This window comes from Dermochelys coriacea, chromosome 1, assembly GCF_009764565.3.
Source record: "Dermochelys coriacea isolate rDerCor1 chromosome 1, rDerCor1.pri.v4, whole genome shotgun sequence".
NCBI lineage: Eukaryota > Metazoa > Chordata > Testudines > Dermochelyidae > Dermochelys > Dermochelys coriacea.
In genome coordinates, this window is record NC_050068.2 from 267,234,491 (window position 1) to 267,253,740 (window position 19,250).

Sequence of the window (19,250 nt, forward strand, 5' to 3'; positions counted from 1 at the left end):
ATGCAAATGCTGCAGGGGAATGTTTAAATTCAAACTATTTGCATTGATTTTGTTTGTGTGTATGTGTGCCATGAAAACATTTTGATTTAATATTAGGTTTAGTAAAAGTAATTTATAACAAAACCTAACATGGTCATCCAAAGTAATAGAAAGCTAGCCCACTGGCAAAAATTGTTGGATTTAAATAGTGCATCTGGTTAGTTCAAAGTTCCATGAAAGGAGGAAAGCCAAAGTCTAAGTACTTGAATAATGTAGTTCTTGAGCATCCAATTTATCATTTGTGTCTTTGACTTTTCTCTTGTATATTAAGAGAGAATACACAATCTCTTTGCCTTTCATTGAGACTCATATCTGTTATCATTCAACATTCATTTTTTGAGAAAGGATCTGTACTTTCAATTTTACTTCGCTAAAAATATCCCTTTAACTGTTAATTTGAAATGGTAACCTTTTCATGTTGAATCATAAATAGGCTAGAATGAAGGTTTTCTTGTGTCTAATAATATTTTATGTTTGAAAATCCTGGAGATAGTAAACTAATTATTTTGACTAAAAGGTTGTTGCACAGTTTGTCTTGTGGAGGGTTACAGGAAAAACATTCTAAAATGTATTCATTTATTGTTGGTTCATTAAAGAAAATGAATGATTATTTTCAGAATAATGTAAGTTGATCTACAGACCAGTATTTATGTTGTATTTAAAAGAGAACATGTAGTAAACCATGCTATAGACTATGGTTAATGCTTTGCATTTCCTGATGTCTTTTGAAACGTAAAAAATCTACAACAAACAGATCTGTAATGCGTAACTGGTATGAAGATTCAATTCAGATTTAAGAGCGTTAGTTTGCTTTTGAATCTTTCTATTTTCTGCATTTGTTTTGACTGCTCTCATCATTCAAGATTGACACTTGGATGAGTGTGTAGGAGGAAGCAGCAGCAGCAAGCTTACAGCTTGCAGACAAAAAAAAATCTGCCTTATCTGATGGCTATTATTGAAAATGCGAGGTGTAGCCTAGGCTGGGTAATGAAGGGGAGCGAGCGAGGGGGAGCAAGAAGCATGGAGCTGCATACTGATGAGTGTAGGAGTACTTGATAAAAAGAATTCTTGCTGCTGGCAGTGCATTGCTCATTGTGGAGTATTCCAACTATCACATATAACGGCAAACAGCTTAGCTGACAGCTTAATATGTCTTTTTTTTTTCACTGTATGACGTTATGGTCTATAGTAAAGATTAATAACTAAGAAATGTTGAGCTAGGATCAGATCATACTCTGTAGACTGGCCTGTAAACTATGTTTTACTTCTGACTTTCTTCCTTGCTGAAACCATTAATCTGTCAAGCTGGCGGGCTCCTTTGATAGCAACTTTTCCAGGAACATGATGTGGCAATGCCACCTCTCAGCCCAGGACTACCGCTACTATCCAGTGGATGGCTACTCGTTGCTTAAACGCCTCCCTCTTCACCCCCTTACAGGACCCAGATGCCCTGTCCAGACAGTGGGACAATGGTTGGAAAATATTGGGCTACCTCAGTATGAGAATCACTTGCTGGCTAATGGATTTGACAATGTGCAATTTATGGTAAGAATCCTTCTCTGTATTGCTGTGTATAGGCACTGTAGCTGTTGGGGTTTTTTTTTATTGTCTGTCTGTGTTTCTTATGTGATCTTAAATAGCTTAGAACTATTCTGCTTTGCACTGAAATCTGGTAGTGTTTCAGTTTTCTGCATACAGCTGAATCAATATTTAAGGTGTTCTCAGGATAAAATTCTAAAATATGCATGTTATGAAATAATATCTATAGCCAGGGACATGGCCAAGGAGAAGTTGGGGGTTAAGGTTCTCTCCCACCCCCATATCAATCTCCAGGTTTTTAAAAAAAGTAGAAATGCATAATACTTGTACACCATCATTGGGAGGGGGCAATTCCCCCGTATGTAAAGGTTTGGCCACACCCCTATCTGTAGCACATCACATGATATTACTTTTATTTAAACATTACACCCAAGTTAATTAAATAGCATGACTTGCCATTGTTACAGGAGGATGTATTTTAATTATGGATAATTATTGAATTGTGCCAACTCTAACTAATTCTGGATGTCTTAGTAAAGTGGGGTTGTTTGGGGCTTTTTAGGTAATCAGTTTATGGGATTCACTTGTTTGAACAGGAAAGCAAGAGTATTCCTTTAAACTGATACCAAAAACTTTAGCTTAAGTATAAATTTTTCATTGAGATGAGCAAAAGGACCAAATTATTTCGGATACCTTAGAATTTAGGGTATCCACATGTGGTATGGATGACAAACCTCATGTATACAATCTTTCCATTTGAAATTAATATGGCTAAGGTGGGAAGGTAACCTATAAAATTGCTACATAACCATGAATATACCTCTTCCATTGTTTATCATTTTTATTTGTAGTAAAAGTACTCACTGTACTTGTTGTACAGTACCAGATCTCCATACATTATTCTTTTTCCCTAATTAAGGTATTTTTCTCTGTAAATATTTTCATCCTTGGATACCTCTAGAGCTATTATATTAACGAACAGCTTACATACAGTATGTAAGATGTACAAGTGGACTTTGGCATGAATATGTTATGATTACAAAGGCATATTTGTACATCAGTCATATTTTTCCCATTTTTCTTTTTTTTTACCAGTACTAAGTATACCTATGGGTTATTGATAAGAAAATTGTGAAAGACCCATCTATTTTTATTTCCATATGTATTTTTGATTTTTCTTCCTGCCTCTACATGGCTGCTGTGTGTTCTTTTGCTTATACCAACAAAAATCTTAGCAGTTTTTGCTTCTCTTTTAAATATTCTTGATTTTAAAAGCAGAAAAATTAGACCCAAATAAAAAATAAAATAAAAACACACATGTAATTTGTAGGCTTCATCCATCCAATAAAAGTTCTTAAATGGATTTCATTGTAGCTAAACTTGCAACCACTAGTATCTTACATATTCTGTAGCTTTAGAATTACTAAAGCAGATGAGCATAAATCTAAAAAGATTACAAAAGAGCAATGTTCACAATGGGTCGTAGGTGGCATAACAAATGTGTAGAGGTGCACCTACCACTAGTAACCAGTGAGCAGGTAGGAGCTAGAGAAATTGACTTGGATTGCTTTCCAAACATTTACTGAAGCTGTAGGGGCCTGATCCAAAGTCCATTGGCGTCAATTTGGACACTGTCATTGACTTCAGAGGGCAAGCCCTAAATTGCTCATTGACATAATTATGTAACTGTATCTATTTCATCATGAAGTTCTTTTAGTAAATACCCAAACCAAACTTTTTCAGGTACCATGTGAGTTAAGTTATGGCATGAGTGTTTGTACAGTAACCACTGCATTCTGGTCAGCTTAGTCTACTAGTTCTTTTCTCATTTAATTTCTTCTTGAATACATATTACAGTTAAAACATACAATTTCCACTGATGTTATTTGGAATTCGGTGCATGTATGAATAAGAGATTAGAACCCTACATTGAATTTAGTAATTAAACATATTGCTGTGAAATAATGTTATAATGAAACAAGAATGATATAATAACTTTTCAGTATTTACAATAATTTGATATGCTATAGGTTGGGCCACAGTATATCAAATATTTTATTGCAACAAAAAAGTGATAATAAAATCATAATTTGCTGGTTTATATATTATTATTTTGCATACATCATCATTACATAATGTAACAGGTTTCTCCTGGCATAATTCAAAAAATGTTTATCGTCACTAAAATACTTTCCTTTCTATCCAAAATTATAGAAGAAAATTAAACCTGGAATGTAGTTATTAAAATTGGAGAATAAAGGTCTGTTAGGGTAATAGGAAAAACGAGATATCTATTAACCTTAAATGTAGAGTGTTACATTTTTCTAAAATATCAGAAAATTGTTTACTTTAATCAAAATTGTTTACATATTCATCTATTTTATGTAAGCTTATTTATTCAGTTGTAGACTTGGCTAAAATTGGTTGGCTGTCTGCTTTTGAACAACATTATTATTTTAATGCAATGAAAAATCAGTTAGACATGTCTGTTCTTCATTCTGTACCATATTTCTGCTTTTGTTTTTCTGAAAGCACATTCTGACCTGCATTTATTCATCTTGTTGCCTAAGCAACAGCCACTGCACTCCTATTATATATGATGTAGTAGTACAAGTCTTACTAAATGTTTAGAACAAGAAAGGGAATATCCTGATATAATTAATGTTAGAAATATCATACCATATCTGAGAACAAATATATTATATTTAGGCAACTCTCAGCAGCAAAATTCTACTAATTAAATTAACATTCTGGTAAGTAAAGTATTTTTTAGATAAAAGGATTTCATGCTAAATCATTCATTAGATTCATAGAAATTATATCCTTGGGTTTATTCTGCCCTCACTTTGCAGGGAAGATAGGCATTAACTACCATTACAATTAAGAAGATTTACTCTCACAATTTTCTGTCCATGGACTCAAGAAATAACCTCTTTACCTATAAACTTCACAATCTGAATTATTCTTTTCCAGTAGTTTGTCAGTTCACATAAGAGTTGTTACAATTATTTTAAAATATAGCATTTAAAATCAGTATTTGAAAAATTGCTCTTGCTTTTCTTACCAAATCTGTTTCTATTTTTAGAGTATTTGTACACACAGCAAGCAAAATTCCTGTCATATTATTATTATTATAATAAAGCAGCAGTCATGTAACATTTAGTGGGACAATGCATTTGTACATTTTCCTAAGAGTTTAAGTTGAGATGTTTAAATCATATCACTTGCTTAATATTACAATCTGACCAAATTGAGCTCTCTGAGATCTATAAACATTATGTGAGAGGAATGTGGACCAGACCACCGAAAAGAGGCAGAGTTCATAGAAAAATATGAGACATTTGATTTGATGGACAAATTATTTTTATCTTCCAACATTTACTGTTCACTAGTATCCAAACATTTAACACTCTATTAACTTTAATTCGCATTTTGACACTGGAACAATGGTTTGCCCAACATTTTATCCTTCCGCTACTTACTTATATGGGCCTCTATTTGTCCAGGTACTTATACGGCCTCTAACACCATAGTATCTGGCATCTCCCAAATATTGATACATTTATCCCCATTTCACAGATGGGGAACTGAGGCACAGAGAAACTGACTGACTTGGCCAAAGTCACACAGGATTGGGAACTGAACATGTCTCCTGAGTACCCATTAAACAGCAAGACCCCCTCTTATTATGCAGGAGCACAGGCATCAGCAATTTAGCCACCTCCTACGTATGTACATTGGAGGCAGATGAGAGTCTCTCATCCTCTCTCCTTTCTTCACTTCCCCCGATAGATTCCTTAGACCATGCTTCCAAATTGAGATTATAGAAACTTCAATTAAAATTAATGAGATCTGCAGTTGCTCTGCACCTCTGAAAATCAGGCCACTTTTACTTAAGTGCTAAGATTTAGGCACCCAAGCTTTAAAAATCTTTTACTCAATTCCTAGTCACAACAGTTCAAATTACATCTAGATGCATGTGCAAATTTGCATTACTCCTTTAACTTCTCTGTCACATTTTTCCTTCCTAATGGCTGATTTACATGGGGGCTGATTTTTGTTGTATTAAATGGTGTCTTTTTAAAATACTGTCACACTGCCTAGAACCAGACAAATGTTTTTAAAATATATTTCTGTAAATCAAATAATTTTATCAGGTGTAAATGCAATATATTCTCTTTCCCATTTTCAACTCCTGCTCATTTTCAAAGGAGTAAAAATCAAGCATATCAAGCTTAAGGAGATTAAGGGGTAACATGATAGTGGTCTTCAAATACTTGAAAGGTTACATAAAAAAAATAGAGAAAAGTTGTTCTCTCTTGCCACAGAGGCCAGGACAAGAGGCAATGGGTTCAAACTAGAGTATAGCAGATTTAGATTAAATCTCAGGAAAAACTTCCAAACTGTAAGAACAGCAGGACAATGGAACAGACGGGCCTAGGGAAGTTGTGGAAGCTCCTTTGCAGGAGGTTTTCAAAGGGAGGCTGGATAGCCATCTGTCTTAGATGGTTTAGACACAACAAATCCTGCATCTTGGCAGGGGGTAGACTAAATGACCCTTGCAGTTTCTTCTAACCCTGTGATTCTATCTGAATAACCTAAACTCAGTTTTAGTGCAATTTGAAGTATGAAATAGGTAATTTTAGACATCGATTACTTTATATACAGTTACTCTCAAAATATGTAACTTAAATGCAATTATTTAATAGGTCTACTTGTGTGACTAGGAAAATCAGTATTGGCCTCAGTATTCTGTCCCCAGAAGCTGAGCCTGGGCAGGGACAGGGAGGCTGCTGTCGCCGCTCCCTGCCTTGCTCAAGCTCAGCTTCTGGGGACTGAAGCAGACTCTGAGCATGCCAGGGAGGGCTCCAGCTCGCTTGGCCACTGTCCTAGAGAAGCTGAGTCCAGGGCAGCTACTGCGCTGCACTGGGCAGCGTGGCCAGAAGAGGAGAGGCTCTGGCCCTGCCCCTTTCTCTCCCCAGCTGGGGCTGGCTGCTGGGTTGAATGCCTCGAGCAAGCATCTGGGGAGGGCGGGCTGCCGACCCTTCCCGCCCCTTCCCCCCACCCTGGCATCGCCTCTGAGCCCTGAGATCTGCCCGGGCAATTTAAAAGGGCCCGGGGCTCCCAGGCACAGCCACTGCAGCGGTGGTGGCTGGGGGGGCCCTGGGCAATTGCCCCCTGTGCCTCCACCGTCAGGGAGCCTGCATCAAATGGTCATCTCAACTGGTTTATTAATCAAAGATTAGACATCTAGGATTAATCAGCATGAATACAGAAAGGTAGTATATACCGATTCGGGGTCCAGGCTTGTCTACTTCCACTGGTCCACGTTGTTAACATTTTCATGTATATTTATATATTACTTGGTAACCTCATATTACAGTTTGTGATTGGCTGCATTACTGAGCATTATCCAATTATTATCAAACGTCAGCATATTCCATTATGCTCTAAATTTCCAGTTACAAAGAATCATAACAACTTTTAGCCTATTTAACAAGAGCTTAACATGGGTTTAAAACAAGTGTCTTAACCAATCATTTTATTTTGCTCTTTGCTCTATACTCAAATTTAACGTTTTCTGCAAGGTGATTTACATTATTTTGCTAACAGTTTCTCCTTTTACAATGTATCTACCTGCTTCTCCCTTTCTTGTGGTTTTTGTTAGTTTGTTATTCACTTAGCAAAAAAACAACCTTAAGCAACTGCAAAAACAGATTATAAAAAGGTCATGCCCTTAGACACATTTCTGTTCTGTCAATAGTATATTTTACATGCATTTATATGCCAATATACAGTCAAATATATCTTTTAGTTCTTGTGACAAAATTTATGAGGGATTCTGGAAATGCTTAGGCTTATATGACATTTTCATCTGTATATCTCACAGCACTTTGCAAAGGCAGGTAAGAACCATTCTCCCAATTTTACAGATGAAGAAATTGAAGTACAAGCTGATGAAGGAGCTTGCCCAGTATCACCCAGCAGGCCAGATACAGAGCCAGGAACAGACCCCAGCTCTCCTGAATCTCAGTCCAGTGTTCTTTTCTCTAATCCAACAGTTCTCAAACTGTAGGTCAGGACCTCAAAGTGGGTTGCGACCCAATTTTAATGGGGTCGCCAGGGCTGGTATTACACTTAATAACTGGGGACCAGGATCAAAGCCCAAGCCTCACTGCCAAGGACCAAAACTTAATTATGAGCCCCACCACCAAGGTCTGAAGCTGAAGGCCAAGGGTTTTAGCCCTGGGTGGCAGGGCTCAGGTTATAGGTCCCCTGCCTGGGGCTGAAAGCCTTGAGCTTTGGCTTTGTCTCCCCCAATTAATTTGTTCCCCAATTTGTCTCTGGTGCGATGGGACTCAGGCAGGCTCAGGCTTCGGTCCCCCCTCCTGGGGTCATGTAGTAAGTTTTGTTGTCAGAAAGGGGTCAAAGAACAATGAAGTGTGAGGACCCCTGCTGTAAGCCACACTGTCTGCCACAGTGACATATTGTCACTGAAGTCAATGACAAGATTCCCAGGGCTCAGAAGTGACCCTACCTGGAATAATGTGTGTGATGCTACTCCTTAGAATTAGGAAGGATACAGAAAAACAGATGAAAATATAAAGAGAGACAACAAAAATGATAGAAAGAAAAATTGACAAAAGAGTTAAAACTGAGGAAAATAATGTATATAGTTCAGAAAACAGAAGACTTGAGGGACATATGGTGACTGGATATTTCAATTTATATTATAGAATATAGATGAAAGGAGAGAAATATTTACAGTGTAAGTTGACAATAGGAATCTAAAGGAAAAGTTTGGCTATTATGTAACCTATCAGGGGGAAGGTCTTAACACCAAGAAAAATTGCGCGTTGTAAGAGATTTCAAAGGAAGCTGGTCAATGCACCATTATGGAAATATTCAAGAATAATATTGCCTGATAGGAAGGAAATAGTTGGGAGGTAAACTCATCTCACATAATGATTAACTGGTAGTATTCCCAGGATACATTAAGGATGCAGCCATTAGGAGACAGCAGTACAAAAGGACCTGATTACAAGTAATTACATTTTGAAAAATTAAAGGAGTTAATAGATAAAGCTTAATGGCTAGAAGTTCTATAAGATAACTGGACATGTGCATAAGATCCTGAGAGATACTGTAATCAAGGCAGAGCAGATAACTATCTCTCTACAAAATAAAATTAAGTAGTATGAGGGGAGAACTGGGTATATCAGCAGCTGCTTAAGGAGTGGAAGTGAAAAGTAAATTAAATCTAAAATAAAAAAGAGAGAATACAGAGTATGAACAGATAGTAAAAGCAGCAAAGGACACTAAGGGAAAAATTAAGCAAGCAAAATGATGTCATACTAACTAGGGAATTAAAATGAAATAAGAAAAAGTTTTATAAATATGTCAAGGTTAAAACAAATATTAAGGAAAATATATGACTGCTGTTAAGTTCAGATAATAGAAGACACGGAGAATGTTCTGAAATACTGGAGACTTATTTTGTTTTTTTGCATAAAGAATAAAATAGGAGGCTGAGTGAAATACAGTAAATGTTAATGAAGACCTCAGAGATATTAGGGACACAGAATTTATAGGAGACAGTTAAAAGAATACTTAGATAATTAAAATATATGAATCATCAGGGTCAGATGATATTTATCCAAGGGGACTTAAGAAACTGGCAGAGAAAATATTAGATCTATTGGCAATCATCTCTGAGAATTTATATGGAAGACATGAGGAACTAGAGGACTAGCAAAAATGCAAAATAGTACCAAGATTCATTTCAGAGAGCAGGATTGCACTCTGGGTACACAGTCCCACGTTACTGATCTATTTGCACTGAACCCTCCCCATTGGGACAATATGGTGCACCATCCCCGGAGGAAATTGGTAGCAACATTATTACCACTAGATAGCTACTGCCAGTAGTGTTGGGCTTGATGGTGCGGGAGGAGAGGAGAGGATAGTATGCAACAAAGGGAAAAGATTTATTGTACCAGAGTCAGTGTCTCTCATCAGTAAGACAAGCAAGCATTATCTCCATCAAAGCCAGTTTAAACATCAAGAAGCCAGAGAAGCTATAGAGGAGGGCCTAATTACCTGCCCATAGCTAAGGGGAATGGGGGAAATTGTGACATGACCCTTTTAAAATAATTTTCTTTCTTCACATGCCTTTGTTTACTGCACAACCTGCTCAGAATACTGAATTATTAATTTACTCATGGGCTAATCTAAGTTTTCACAAACATTAACAAATGTGTTTTCATAACACCCCAGTGCAATGAGGGAGTATTATCCCAATTTTACAGATGGTGAGCTAAGGCACAAAGAGATTCGGATCAGACGTGTCTGATAATTTTAGGTGCCCAATGTGAGACATCCAGGACCTGATTTTTCAGAGCACTTAACATTATATAGCACTTTATATGTTCAAAGCACAGCTCCCACTGACTTCAGTTGTAGATATGAGTGTTTAGCACTTCTGCATGTCAAACTGTAGGGTCCCAAATTCAGCAACCAAATGAGGATATACCAATATTACTGAACATTTGTGATAAGTTTGGTTTAAGTGACTTGCTGACCATCGCATAGGAGCTCTCTGGCAGAGACAGGGATAGAGCCCCATTATCTAGGATAGCATGCAATACCCTTAACCATGAAACTATCCTTTCTCTTCCTGGAGTCTCCTGCCTCATTCACTACACACCTTCCAACTTCTGCAACAAATGAGGCAAGGGTCCTACAAGTCAGAGCCTCTTTTATTACACAATCCTGATTCATCTTCAGAGTAGATCTAGTCTGTACCCTGAATGAGGCAAGGGTCCAGTGGGAAAAAATAGTATGTGATCATGTAATTAATTAGACTGTAGTATAATGTATACACGCAACCAGGCTGAATTAATGCTGCACAAGCATTCTAATTCTAGTGTGGTAGCCATGTTAGTCTGTATCAGCAAAAACAATGAGAAGTCCTTGTGGCACTTTAGAGACTAACACATTTATTTTGTGGGCTAAAACCCACTTCATCAGATGCATGGAGTAGAACATACAGTAGGAAGATATAAATACACAGCATATGAAAAGATGGGAGTTGCCTTACCAAGTGGAGGGTCAGTGCTAACAAGCCAATTCAATTAAGTTGGAAGTAGGCTATTCTCAACAGTTGACAAGGAGTGGAAATCACTTTTGTAGTGTTAATGAGGCCAATGTAAACAAGGTGGCCCATTCAAACAGTTGACAAGAAGATGTGAGTATTTAACAAGGGGAAATTAGTTTTTGTAAAAACAATGAGGAGTACTTGTGGCACCTTACAGATTAACAAATTAATTTAGTTTTTGTAGTGACCCATCCACTCCCACTTTTTGTTCAGGCCTAATTTGATGGTGTCTAATTTTCAAATTAATTCCAGTTCTGCAGTTTCTCATTGGAGTCTGTTTCTGAAGTTTTTTGTTGAAGAATTGCCACTTTTAAGTCTGTTGTTGATTGACCAGGGAGATTGAAGTGTTCTCCTACTGGTTTTTGAATGTTATAATACCTGATGTCAGATTTGTGTCCATTTATTCTTTTGCATAGAGACTGTCTGGTTTGGCCAATGTACATGGCAGAGCGGCATTGCTGGCACATGATGGCATATTTCACATTGGTAGATGTGCAGGTGAATGTGCCCCGATGGTGTGGCTGATGTAGTTATGTCATATGATCGTGTCCCTTGAATAGATATGCGGACATAGTTGGCACCGGGTTTGTTGCAGGGTTTGGTTCCTCAGTCAGTGTTTTTGTTGTGTGGTGTGTAGTTGCTGGTGAGTATTTGCTTCAGGTTGGGGGGCTGTCTGTAAGCAAAGACTGGCCTGTCTCCCAAGGTCTGTGAGAGTGAGGGATCATCCTTCAGGATAGGTTGTAGATCCTTGATGATGCACTGGAGAGGTTTTAGTTGGGGGCTGTAGGTGATAGCTGGTGGTGTTCTGTTACTTTCTTTGTTGGGCTTGTCCTGTAGTAAGTGACTTCTGGGTACCCTTCTGGCTCTGTCAGTCTGTTTCTTCATTTCACCAGGTGGATACTGTAGGTTTAAGAATGTTTAATAGAGATCCTGTAGGTGTTTGTCTCTGTCTGAGGGATTGGAACAAATTCGGTTGTATCTTAGAGCTTGGCTGTAGACAATGGATCATGTGGTGTGGTCTGGATGAAAGCTGGAGGTATGTAGGTAAGTATCTTAAGTAATAAGTAAGTATTCGGTCAGTAGGTTTCCAGTATAGGATGGTGTTTATGTGATCATCGCTTATTAGCACTGTAGTGTCTAGGAAGTGGATCTCTTGTGTGGACTGGTCCAGGCTGAGGTTGATGGTGGGGTGAAAATTGTTGAAATCCTGGTGGATTTCAAAAACACTAACCCAGGAACCAAACCCTGCAACAAACCCCAGTGCCAGCTATGTCCGCATATCTATTCCAGGGACACCATCATAGGACATAACCACATCAGCCACACCATCAGGGGCACTACTTCCAACTTAACTGAATTGGCTCGTTAGCATTTAATTGAATTGGCTCGTTAGCACTGACCCCCTCACTTGGTAAGGCAACTCCCATCTTTTCATATGCTGTGTATTTATACATCCCTACTGTATGTTCCACTCCATGCATCTGATGAAGTGAGTTTTAGCCCACAAAAGCTTATGCCCAAATAAATTAGTTAGTCTCTAAAGTGCCACAAGGAGTCCTCGTTGTTTTTGCTTAATTCTAGCATTTCCTATCTTGAAAGCTTGACTTTGCAATCTTTATAATGCTCTTTTAATTTATTTTTGTGTAACATTAACTAGACTTTTAAAAAAGCAAACTAAAAAACCCCAGATATTTCATCATGTGGCATCATATTGCGACCTACAGCATTCATAACCAGGGCTGGAACCTTTAGATCCACTACACAGACTTCCACCACTTGAGCTAGCAGAATAATGAATAGCAATAGTAGGTTGTCACCTTCATGAGGACCAGCACTAAAAGAGGAGGAGACGCATTGCCAATGTGGTTCACAGTTATTTGCTGACAGTAGAGGAATGGTTGAGACTCAGGAATCTTGGGTTCTATTCCCTGCTCTGGAGGGGAGTGTGCTCTAGGAATCACAGACCTTTGTCCCTGTTATCCCCAAGCTTGAGCTGTTCTGTCCCATCCCCTCCAATATAACCCTATCCGAGACCTGTTGCTTCCCCATCCAAGTCTCATTATCCTTTCCTTCCCAGTCTAGTCTCCTCTCCTCAGACTTCTCTTCCAAGTCCCACTCTCCTTGCCCAGCCACTTACTCTCCCCACTCTTGGTTCCTTGTCCAATTCCAAGTATCCCATTCTCTCTCTGCCCCCATTTCCTGTCTAAATGCCCAGTCATTTCCAGTCCCCCCTCTTCCTGGCTCTTCATCCAGTCGCTCTCTCTCCCTCCGTCCAGCTTCCAACCTGCCCCTTTTTTCCACCTCACACTGGCTCCGTTTTCCCTCCTCAGGCTCCTCCTCTCTCTCTCTCTCTCTCTCTCTCTCTCTCTCTCTTTCCCAGTCAACCTTCTTTCCCCCAGAATTTTGTCTGATCTCAGTGTTCCTTCTTCCCAACTGGCTCCCAGTCTCCCACACCCACATTTCCCGCACCAGCTCTGAGTCCCAGTCTCCTTGCCCAATCAATCCCAGTGCTCTCCTTGGCCCCTAGTCTCCCCATAATTGCCCCCATTGGAGACTGAGGCCAGGGGTATGTTTACACTTTGAATTGGGGGTGTACTGTAGTTCTCAGTTCAAGGAAATATACTCACTCTAGATCTGATCAAGCAAGTGCACTAAAACTACCGGAAACCACAGCAGTGTAAGTGATGGGAGGGGCCAGCTGCCCTGAGTATACACCCGTCTGAGATGCTAGGCATGTACATAGGGAAGCTAGCCCCTCCAACTACTTGCACTGCCACAGCTAAACTCTAATTGTAGCACACTAGCTTGATCAGAGCTCATGTGGTACATGGGATCCCTGCTCTCAGTTCCAGTGCCTGGCTCCACCCTGGCCTGGAAAAGCAATTACAGGGTAAACTGCCTTCATCTCTTCCCTGGGGCTAGAGAATGCTCTGTCACTCTGAAGGAACAGCGCATAAGAAGTCCTGTCAACAGTAGGCATTGTGAGAGGCTGGAGCATGCTCAGTCAGGATGAAATCTACAGAGATTTTAGTTTTTAAAACTGCATGTGGTCTCTACTGAGCATTTGTGAATTGATTTTTTTAAAAGGCTTATAACTTGGCCAAATTTGCACAAGAAAAGCAAAGGGCATATCCCTGACACAAAAGTCAACTCCTGCCAAAATTCTAGTTCCTGCTTCAAAACACAGCAATGCTAGGGCATTTCAAAGAAAAGATCTCAAGAATTAAAATGGGCAAAACAATGTATTTTTTCCAAACTTCATTCTCTGCAATGGCTAGATCATGATGGCTGAAATTTCCTCCCCTCAAATAGGTCAGCCTGAAGCAGATGCCTAGCATGGAAAATGTCAGCCCAAATAGTTAAAGTTTGGCAATATTATAAGCATCTGTAAACAGGGTCTTATAATGGGAAGAAGGAGCAATCTTAATAATAGGTAGTGTTACCAAACCTTTCTTTAATTTAACTCAAAATTATCTGGGTACCCAATCTTATTAATATTCATCCTCCCTCTGCCATTTCTTCTAATTGATTTTCTGAATGGCAAAGCCCCAGAGTCAAATTCACTGCTGGTAAATTCATTTGGCTTCACTAGTGTTGCACCTGCTTATACCACAAGTGGCCAGTTTGACCTCCAGTCTTTTACTTAATCCACTTTTGATGGTAGTATAGTTTCAAGAAACAAGTAATGCAAACAATTTAGCAAATAATTAAAGAACCTGAATTTTGCAAAGAATTATTTATGTATTCTTACCATTGAGACTTATTAGAGTTCCTCATATAACTCCAGTTAATGTACAGGTGAGATACCATCTCTTAACAAAAATAAATTGTATTTCTCTTATTTTGTATCTACTGAAGCTGATGCTAAATATAACTGTTGATAACATCTAACCCCATGTCTCAGTTGAAATCACAAGTTCCAGACCTTTATTAATAGTCTTTCATGCAGTATGGTATTGAGTTATTGAAATCCAAAGCAGACTATATCTACCACTTTATTCATGTCAGCTCCTCAGAAAAGTTAATCACATTTATTATATACAACTTCCCATGCTTTAAAGTTGTGTTAACAGTCTTTGACTGGACAGTATCAATTCAAAAGTTGTTATTTTGACTCCAACAAAAAAATCTAGACATGAGTTAGGCAGTACCATAAAAAACATGCATTTCATCAAGAACGGCTTGGAGGAATAAGTTCAGTGCAAATACAAATGCCATAATAACAGATGCAAAACCTTGAGACGTATCTTCACTGCTGCAATGATCAATACCTCCCACAAAACACCTTTCAAGATCCATGGGTCCTATATATGCTTATCACAACATGGGGTGTACCTCATCCAGTGCACTAAATGCCCCAATAACAACTACATGGGTTACATAAGACAATCATTACACTCTCAAATGAACTTGCACATAAAAAAGATAAAAGACAAAACTGCCATGTTACCCATGGGTGAACACTTCAAAAAGCGATCTGACCTCTCATTCTTCATCCTCAAAGGAAACCGGCACAACATCACACCTTCAAAAGATGATCCTGGGAGCTTAAATTCATAACTTTGTCAGAAATTAAAAACCATGGACTCAATAAAGACACTGGGTTTATGGCTTATTGCAACAGTCTATCACCCACTAACCCTCCTTTGTCCTACAACTTCATCTGCCCACTTCACCTCAAATGCTCTCTTACAATAGTGGTTCTCAACCAGGGGTACTCATAGATCTTCCAGGGGGTATATCAACTCATCCAGATATTCACCTAGTTTTACAACAGGCTACATAAAAAGCAATAGTGAAGTCAGTACAAACTAAAATTTCATAAAGACAATGACTTGTTTATACTGCTCTATATACTATACACTGAAGTGTAAGTATAATATTTGTATTATTGTAATTTAATATTGATTGATTTTATTATTGTACAGTAAAAATGAAAAAGTATTTTCCAGTGATAGCGTGGCTGGGACACTTGTATTTTTATGTCTTATTTTGTAAGCAAGTAGTTTTTAAGTGAGGTAAAACTTGAGGGTATGCAACACAAATCAGACTCCTGAAAGGCGTACAGTTGTTTGGAAAGGTTGAGCGCCACTGTCTTACAACATGTTAACTCCTCATGCTAAACAATCTGATCCACCTTGTATTTAGCTGTGACACTCTGAGTACCTTTCCTAGACCTGAAGAAAAGCTCTGTGTACGCTTGAAAGCTTGTCGCTCTCACCAGCAGAAGTTAGTCCAGTAAAATATATTACCTCATTCACCTTGTCTCTCTCATTGTTAGGTTTATATGTTAACAGTATGTTGATGTTAACAGTGAACACACTTCTCAGTCTGTCGGCTGTCTCCAGACAACACTTCATTAGATACGTGTGATTCATGTTTTCAAGACTTTCTTCACGAACATGAGGGCACAAAATTGTATATTACCTCTTGGGTTTTCCTCTTCAAATCTCCATTATAATGGCATACCTTTAGGGAAGAATAGAAGGGCAGTGAGGATGTAGGATATCTCCAGGTTATGTAAGGTATGAAACATGAGAGAAAGTGATAAATGCCTTTTAGGGGATGAGAAATTACTGAGAATAGAATTCTTGAATTGGAGGGAACTTTTCTTTTATTCACCAGCAGTGAAGGACTAAGTCAGTCATGACAGACGTATGACACATGTATGTAATTTGCAGCAGCCTAAAAAGTCATGTCAGGTAGCTAATTTCTCAAACATTTACAACTTCCAAGTACCTGAGCTGCTCATGTATGGGAGGAGGGCCCACTTGTATTGCAAATGACTGAGGTATTAGTAGTGACTGCTGTTTTCATGATATATCTGAGATACAGGAAATATGTGTAAAGGGGTGAAAATTGAATACTGTGTGATTGTGAATGAAGGGGGAAATGTGGACAGAATGAGAGGTTAGACTAACTGTAAGCATGATTTGTATTGGGAAAAACTAAGTGCTATAGGAAGAGAAGTAGATGTGGGAGTGGGATGAGGGAATTGGAAGGGAGGAAAGAGTTTAGTGTAATGGTCACCAGGCATGGCCAGGAGCCTAATCAGTTATTCCTTCTCACCTTTGAAAATCAAAAGTTTTATTGCTGCTGGGCTAGATAATTAAAAGACTATGAAAATTTTTTTGATGCGTGTAATAGTTAATATACTGCATGGAATCAACTTTATAGCTTGTGATTTAGTTTGCTGTAGGTGATGCCATGCCATGCCACTTGAAATTTTATTAAAAACAATGCCCCAGTGAAACAGTAATACTATAATCAGGGTCCAATTTGTAGAGGAATTTGCTGCAGAATTCACCCCTCACCTAGCTCTTGCCACAAAATTGTTTTCCAAAATCTAACCTTTCATTTTTAAATAAAGTAGTTCTCTGATTGGTGTATCCCATTCCAGGACTCGTTAAGCAAGTCTATGTAATTTGCTTCCAATTCTTTCAGTATTTGGTATGGACCAAATAGTGATAGATCAGTGAATTGGAGAGAGGAGCTTCCCCTGTTCCCTGCATACAACAAGCATCAGCCTGCCTCAAAACATTTCCTGCAGGAACTGCTCCTTCTTTTAACCTTTGGACGTACATCATCCCAAAGAAGATGGGAAAGAGGCTGAGCCATGGCCCAGCCACCCTATGCCAAGGCAAAGAGCAGGCCTAACAGAACAGGAGACAATGTTGCAAGCCTGAAGGTGTGCGATAGCTGCAAGTTCCCTCTGCGCACTGGAGAGCAACTGAGCCCCAAATAACCAGCAGAGCTATGCTATGCTATGCCATGCATCCAATGACATGAGCTGTAGCTCACGAAAGCTTATGCTCAAATAAATTTGTTAGTCTCTAAGGTGCCACAAGTACTCCTTTTTTTAGAGCTGAGCTGTAACTCTGTCCCTAATGATTATGGGCTCAGTGCTGCAATGCATTTAGCACTCGAGTCCCAATTCCTCAAAGCTGTTAGATAAAACAAGTTTAACCTTACTGACAGGGGTGCTGGAACAATTTGTGTAGTGGGGGTGCTGACAGCCATTGACCCAAACTGTAAACCCTGTACATGATGGAAACCACTTCAAGTCAGGGGGTGCTGCTGCACTCCCAGCACCTCTAGTTCCAGCATCTATGTTTACTGATATCAATGGAACAACTCATGTGCTTAAAGCTAACCATATATTATGTACTTTGCTGGATCAGGATCTGAGAACTAAGGATCAAACCTAATACAGAGAGAAGGCCAGCTGGGCAGATCTCAGTACATTCTACAAGGCATGTATCTACCTTCCTGGAGTCTCCTTCTCCAATGGCTCCTAGTACAGTGATGTGACCCATGCACCAGGCAAATGCTAATTAGTCTTGTTTTATCAGAATTTGGAAAGATAGTCTCAAAAATATTATCAGAGAATAGCACGGTATATTGACATAAAACTCATGGGATCTGTCATAAATATAAAGGGAAGGGTAAACACCTTTAAATCCTTCCTGGCCAGAGGAAAAACCCTTTCACCTGTAAAGGGCTAAGAAGCTAGGATAACCTCGCTGGCACCTGACCAAAATGACCAATGAGCAGACAAGATATTTTCAAAGCTGGAGGAGGTAAGAAATAAAGGCTCTCTCTGTCTGTGTGATGCTTTTGCCGGGAACAGAAAGGAATGGAGTCTTAGAACTTAGTAAGTAATCTAGTTAGATATGCGTTAGATTCTGTTTTGATTAAATGGCTGAAAAAATAAGCTGTGCTGAATGGAATGTATATTCCTGGTTTTGTGTCCTTTTGTAACTTAAGGTTTTGCCTAGAGGGATTCTCTATGTTTTGAATTGGATTACTCTGTAAGATATTTACTATACTGATTTTACAGAGGTGATACTTTTACTTTTTCTTCTATTAAAATTCTTCTTTTAAGAACCTGATTGCTTTTTTCATTGTTCTTGAGATCCAAGGGTTTGGGTCTGTATTCACCTATGCAAATTGGTGAGGATTTTTATCAAGCCTTCCCCAGGAAAGGGGATGTACAGTTTGGGAGGATTTTGGGGAGAAAGACGTTTCCAAGTGGGCTCTTTCCCTGTTATATATTTGTTAGATGCTTGGTCGTGGCAGCAAAAAAGTCCAATGGCAAAAGGTAAAATAGTTTGTACCTTGGGGAAGTTTTAACCTAAGCTGGTAAAAATAAGCTTAGGGGGTTTTCATGCAGGTCCCCACATCTGTACCCTAGAGTTTAGAGTGGGGAAGGAACCGTGACAGGATCATATTACAACAACCTTGTTGTTGCCACGGTAACTAGAGTGGGTCAGCAAAATGAGCCACTCAGCAGCTGAATTGGAAAGGGAATAAGAAAAACATAGTCCAGTTCCTATGTGAAATGAATTACAATAACAAGTAAAGAAAGAAAAGAAAATTGTCAGCCCTTAATCAAATGTTCTTATATTTTTAGAAGGAGTATGGAGGAAATAGAGATCATCTTCATTTACCCCTTGGGTTTCAGGAACTTGGAAGGTAAAATTTCTGCACACACCGTGAAAGTAAATCACACCAG

At 38.8% G+C, this 19,250-nt stretch overlaps 1 protein-coding gene across 6 annotated transcripts in view; it reads left to right on the forward strand.

The window, feature by feature from the left end:
• ANKS1B (ankyrin repeat and sterile alpha motif domain containing 1B) overlaps positions 1–19,250 on the forward strand; it is a 740,833-nt gene that overhangs the window by 420,975 nt on the left and 300,608 nt on the right. For all 6 annotated transcript variants that reach the window (XM_043491651.1, XM_043491643.1, XM_043491691.1 and 3 more), the window contains exon 16: positions 1,478–1,584. In XM_043491651.1, coding sequence (XP_043347586.1) covers positions 1,478–1,584 — 107 coding nt within the window. The remainder of the gene's footprint in view (positions 1–1,477; positions 1,585–19,250) is intronic.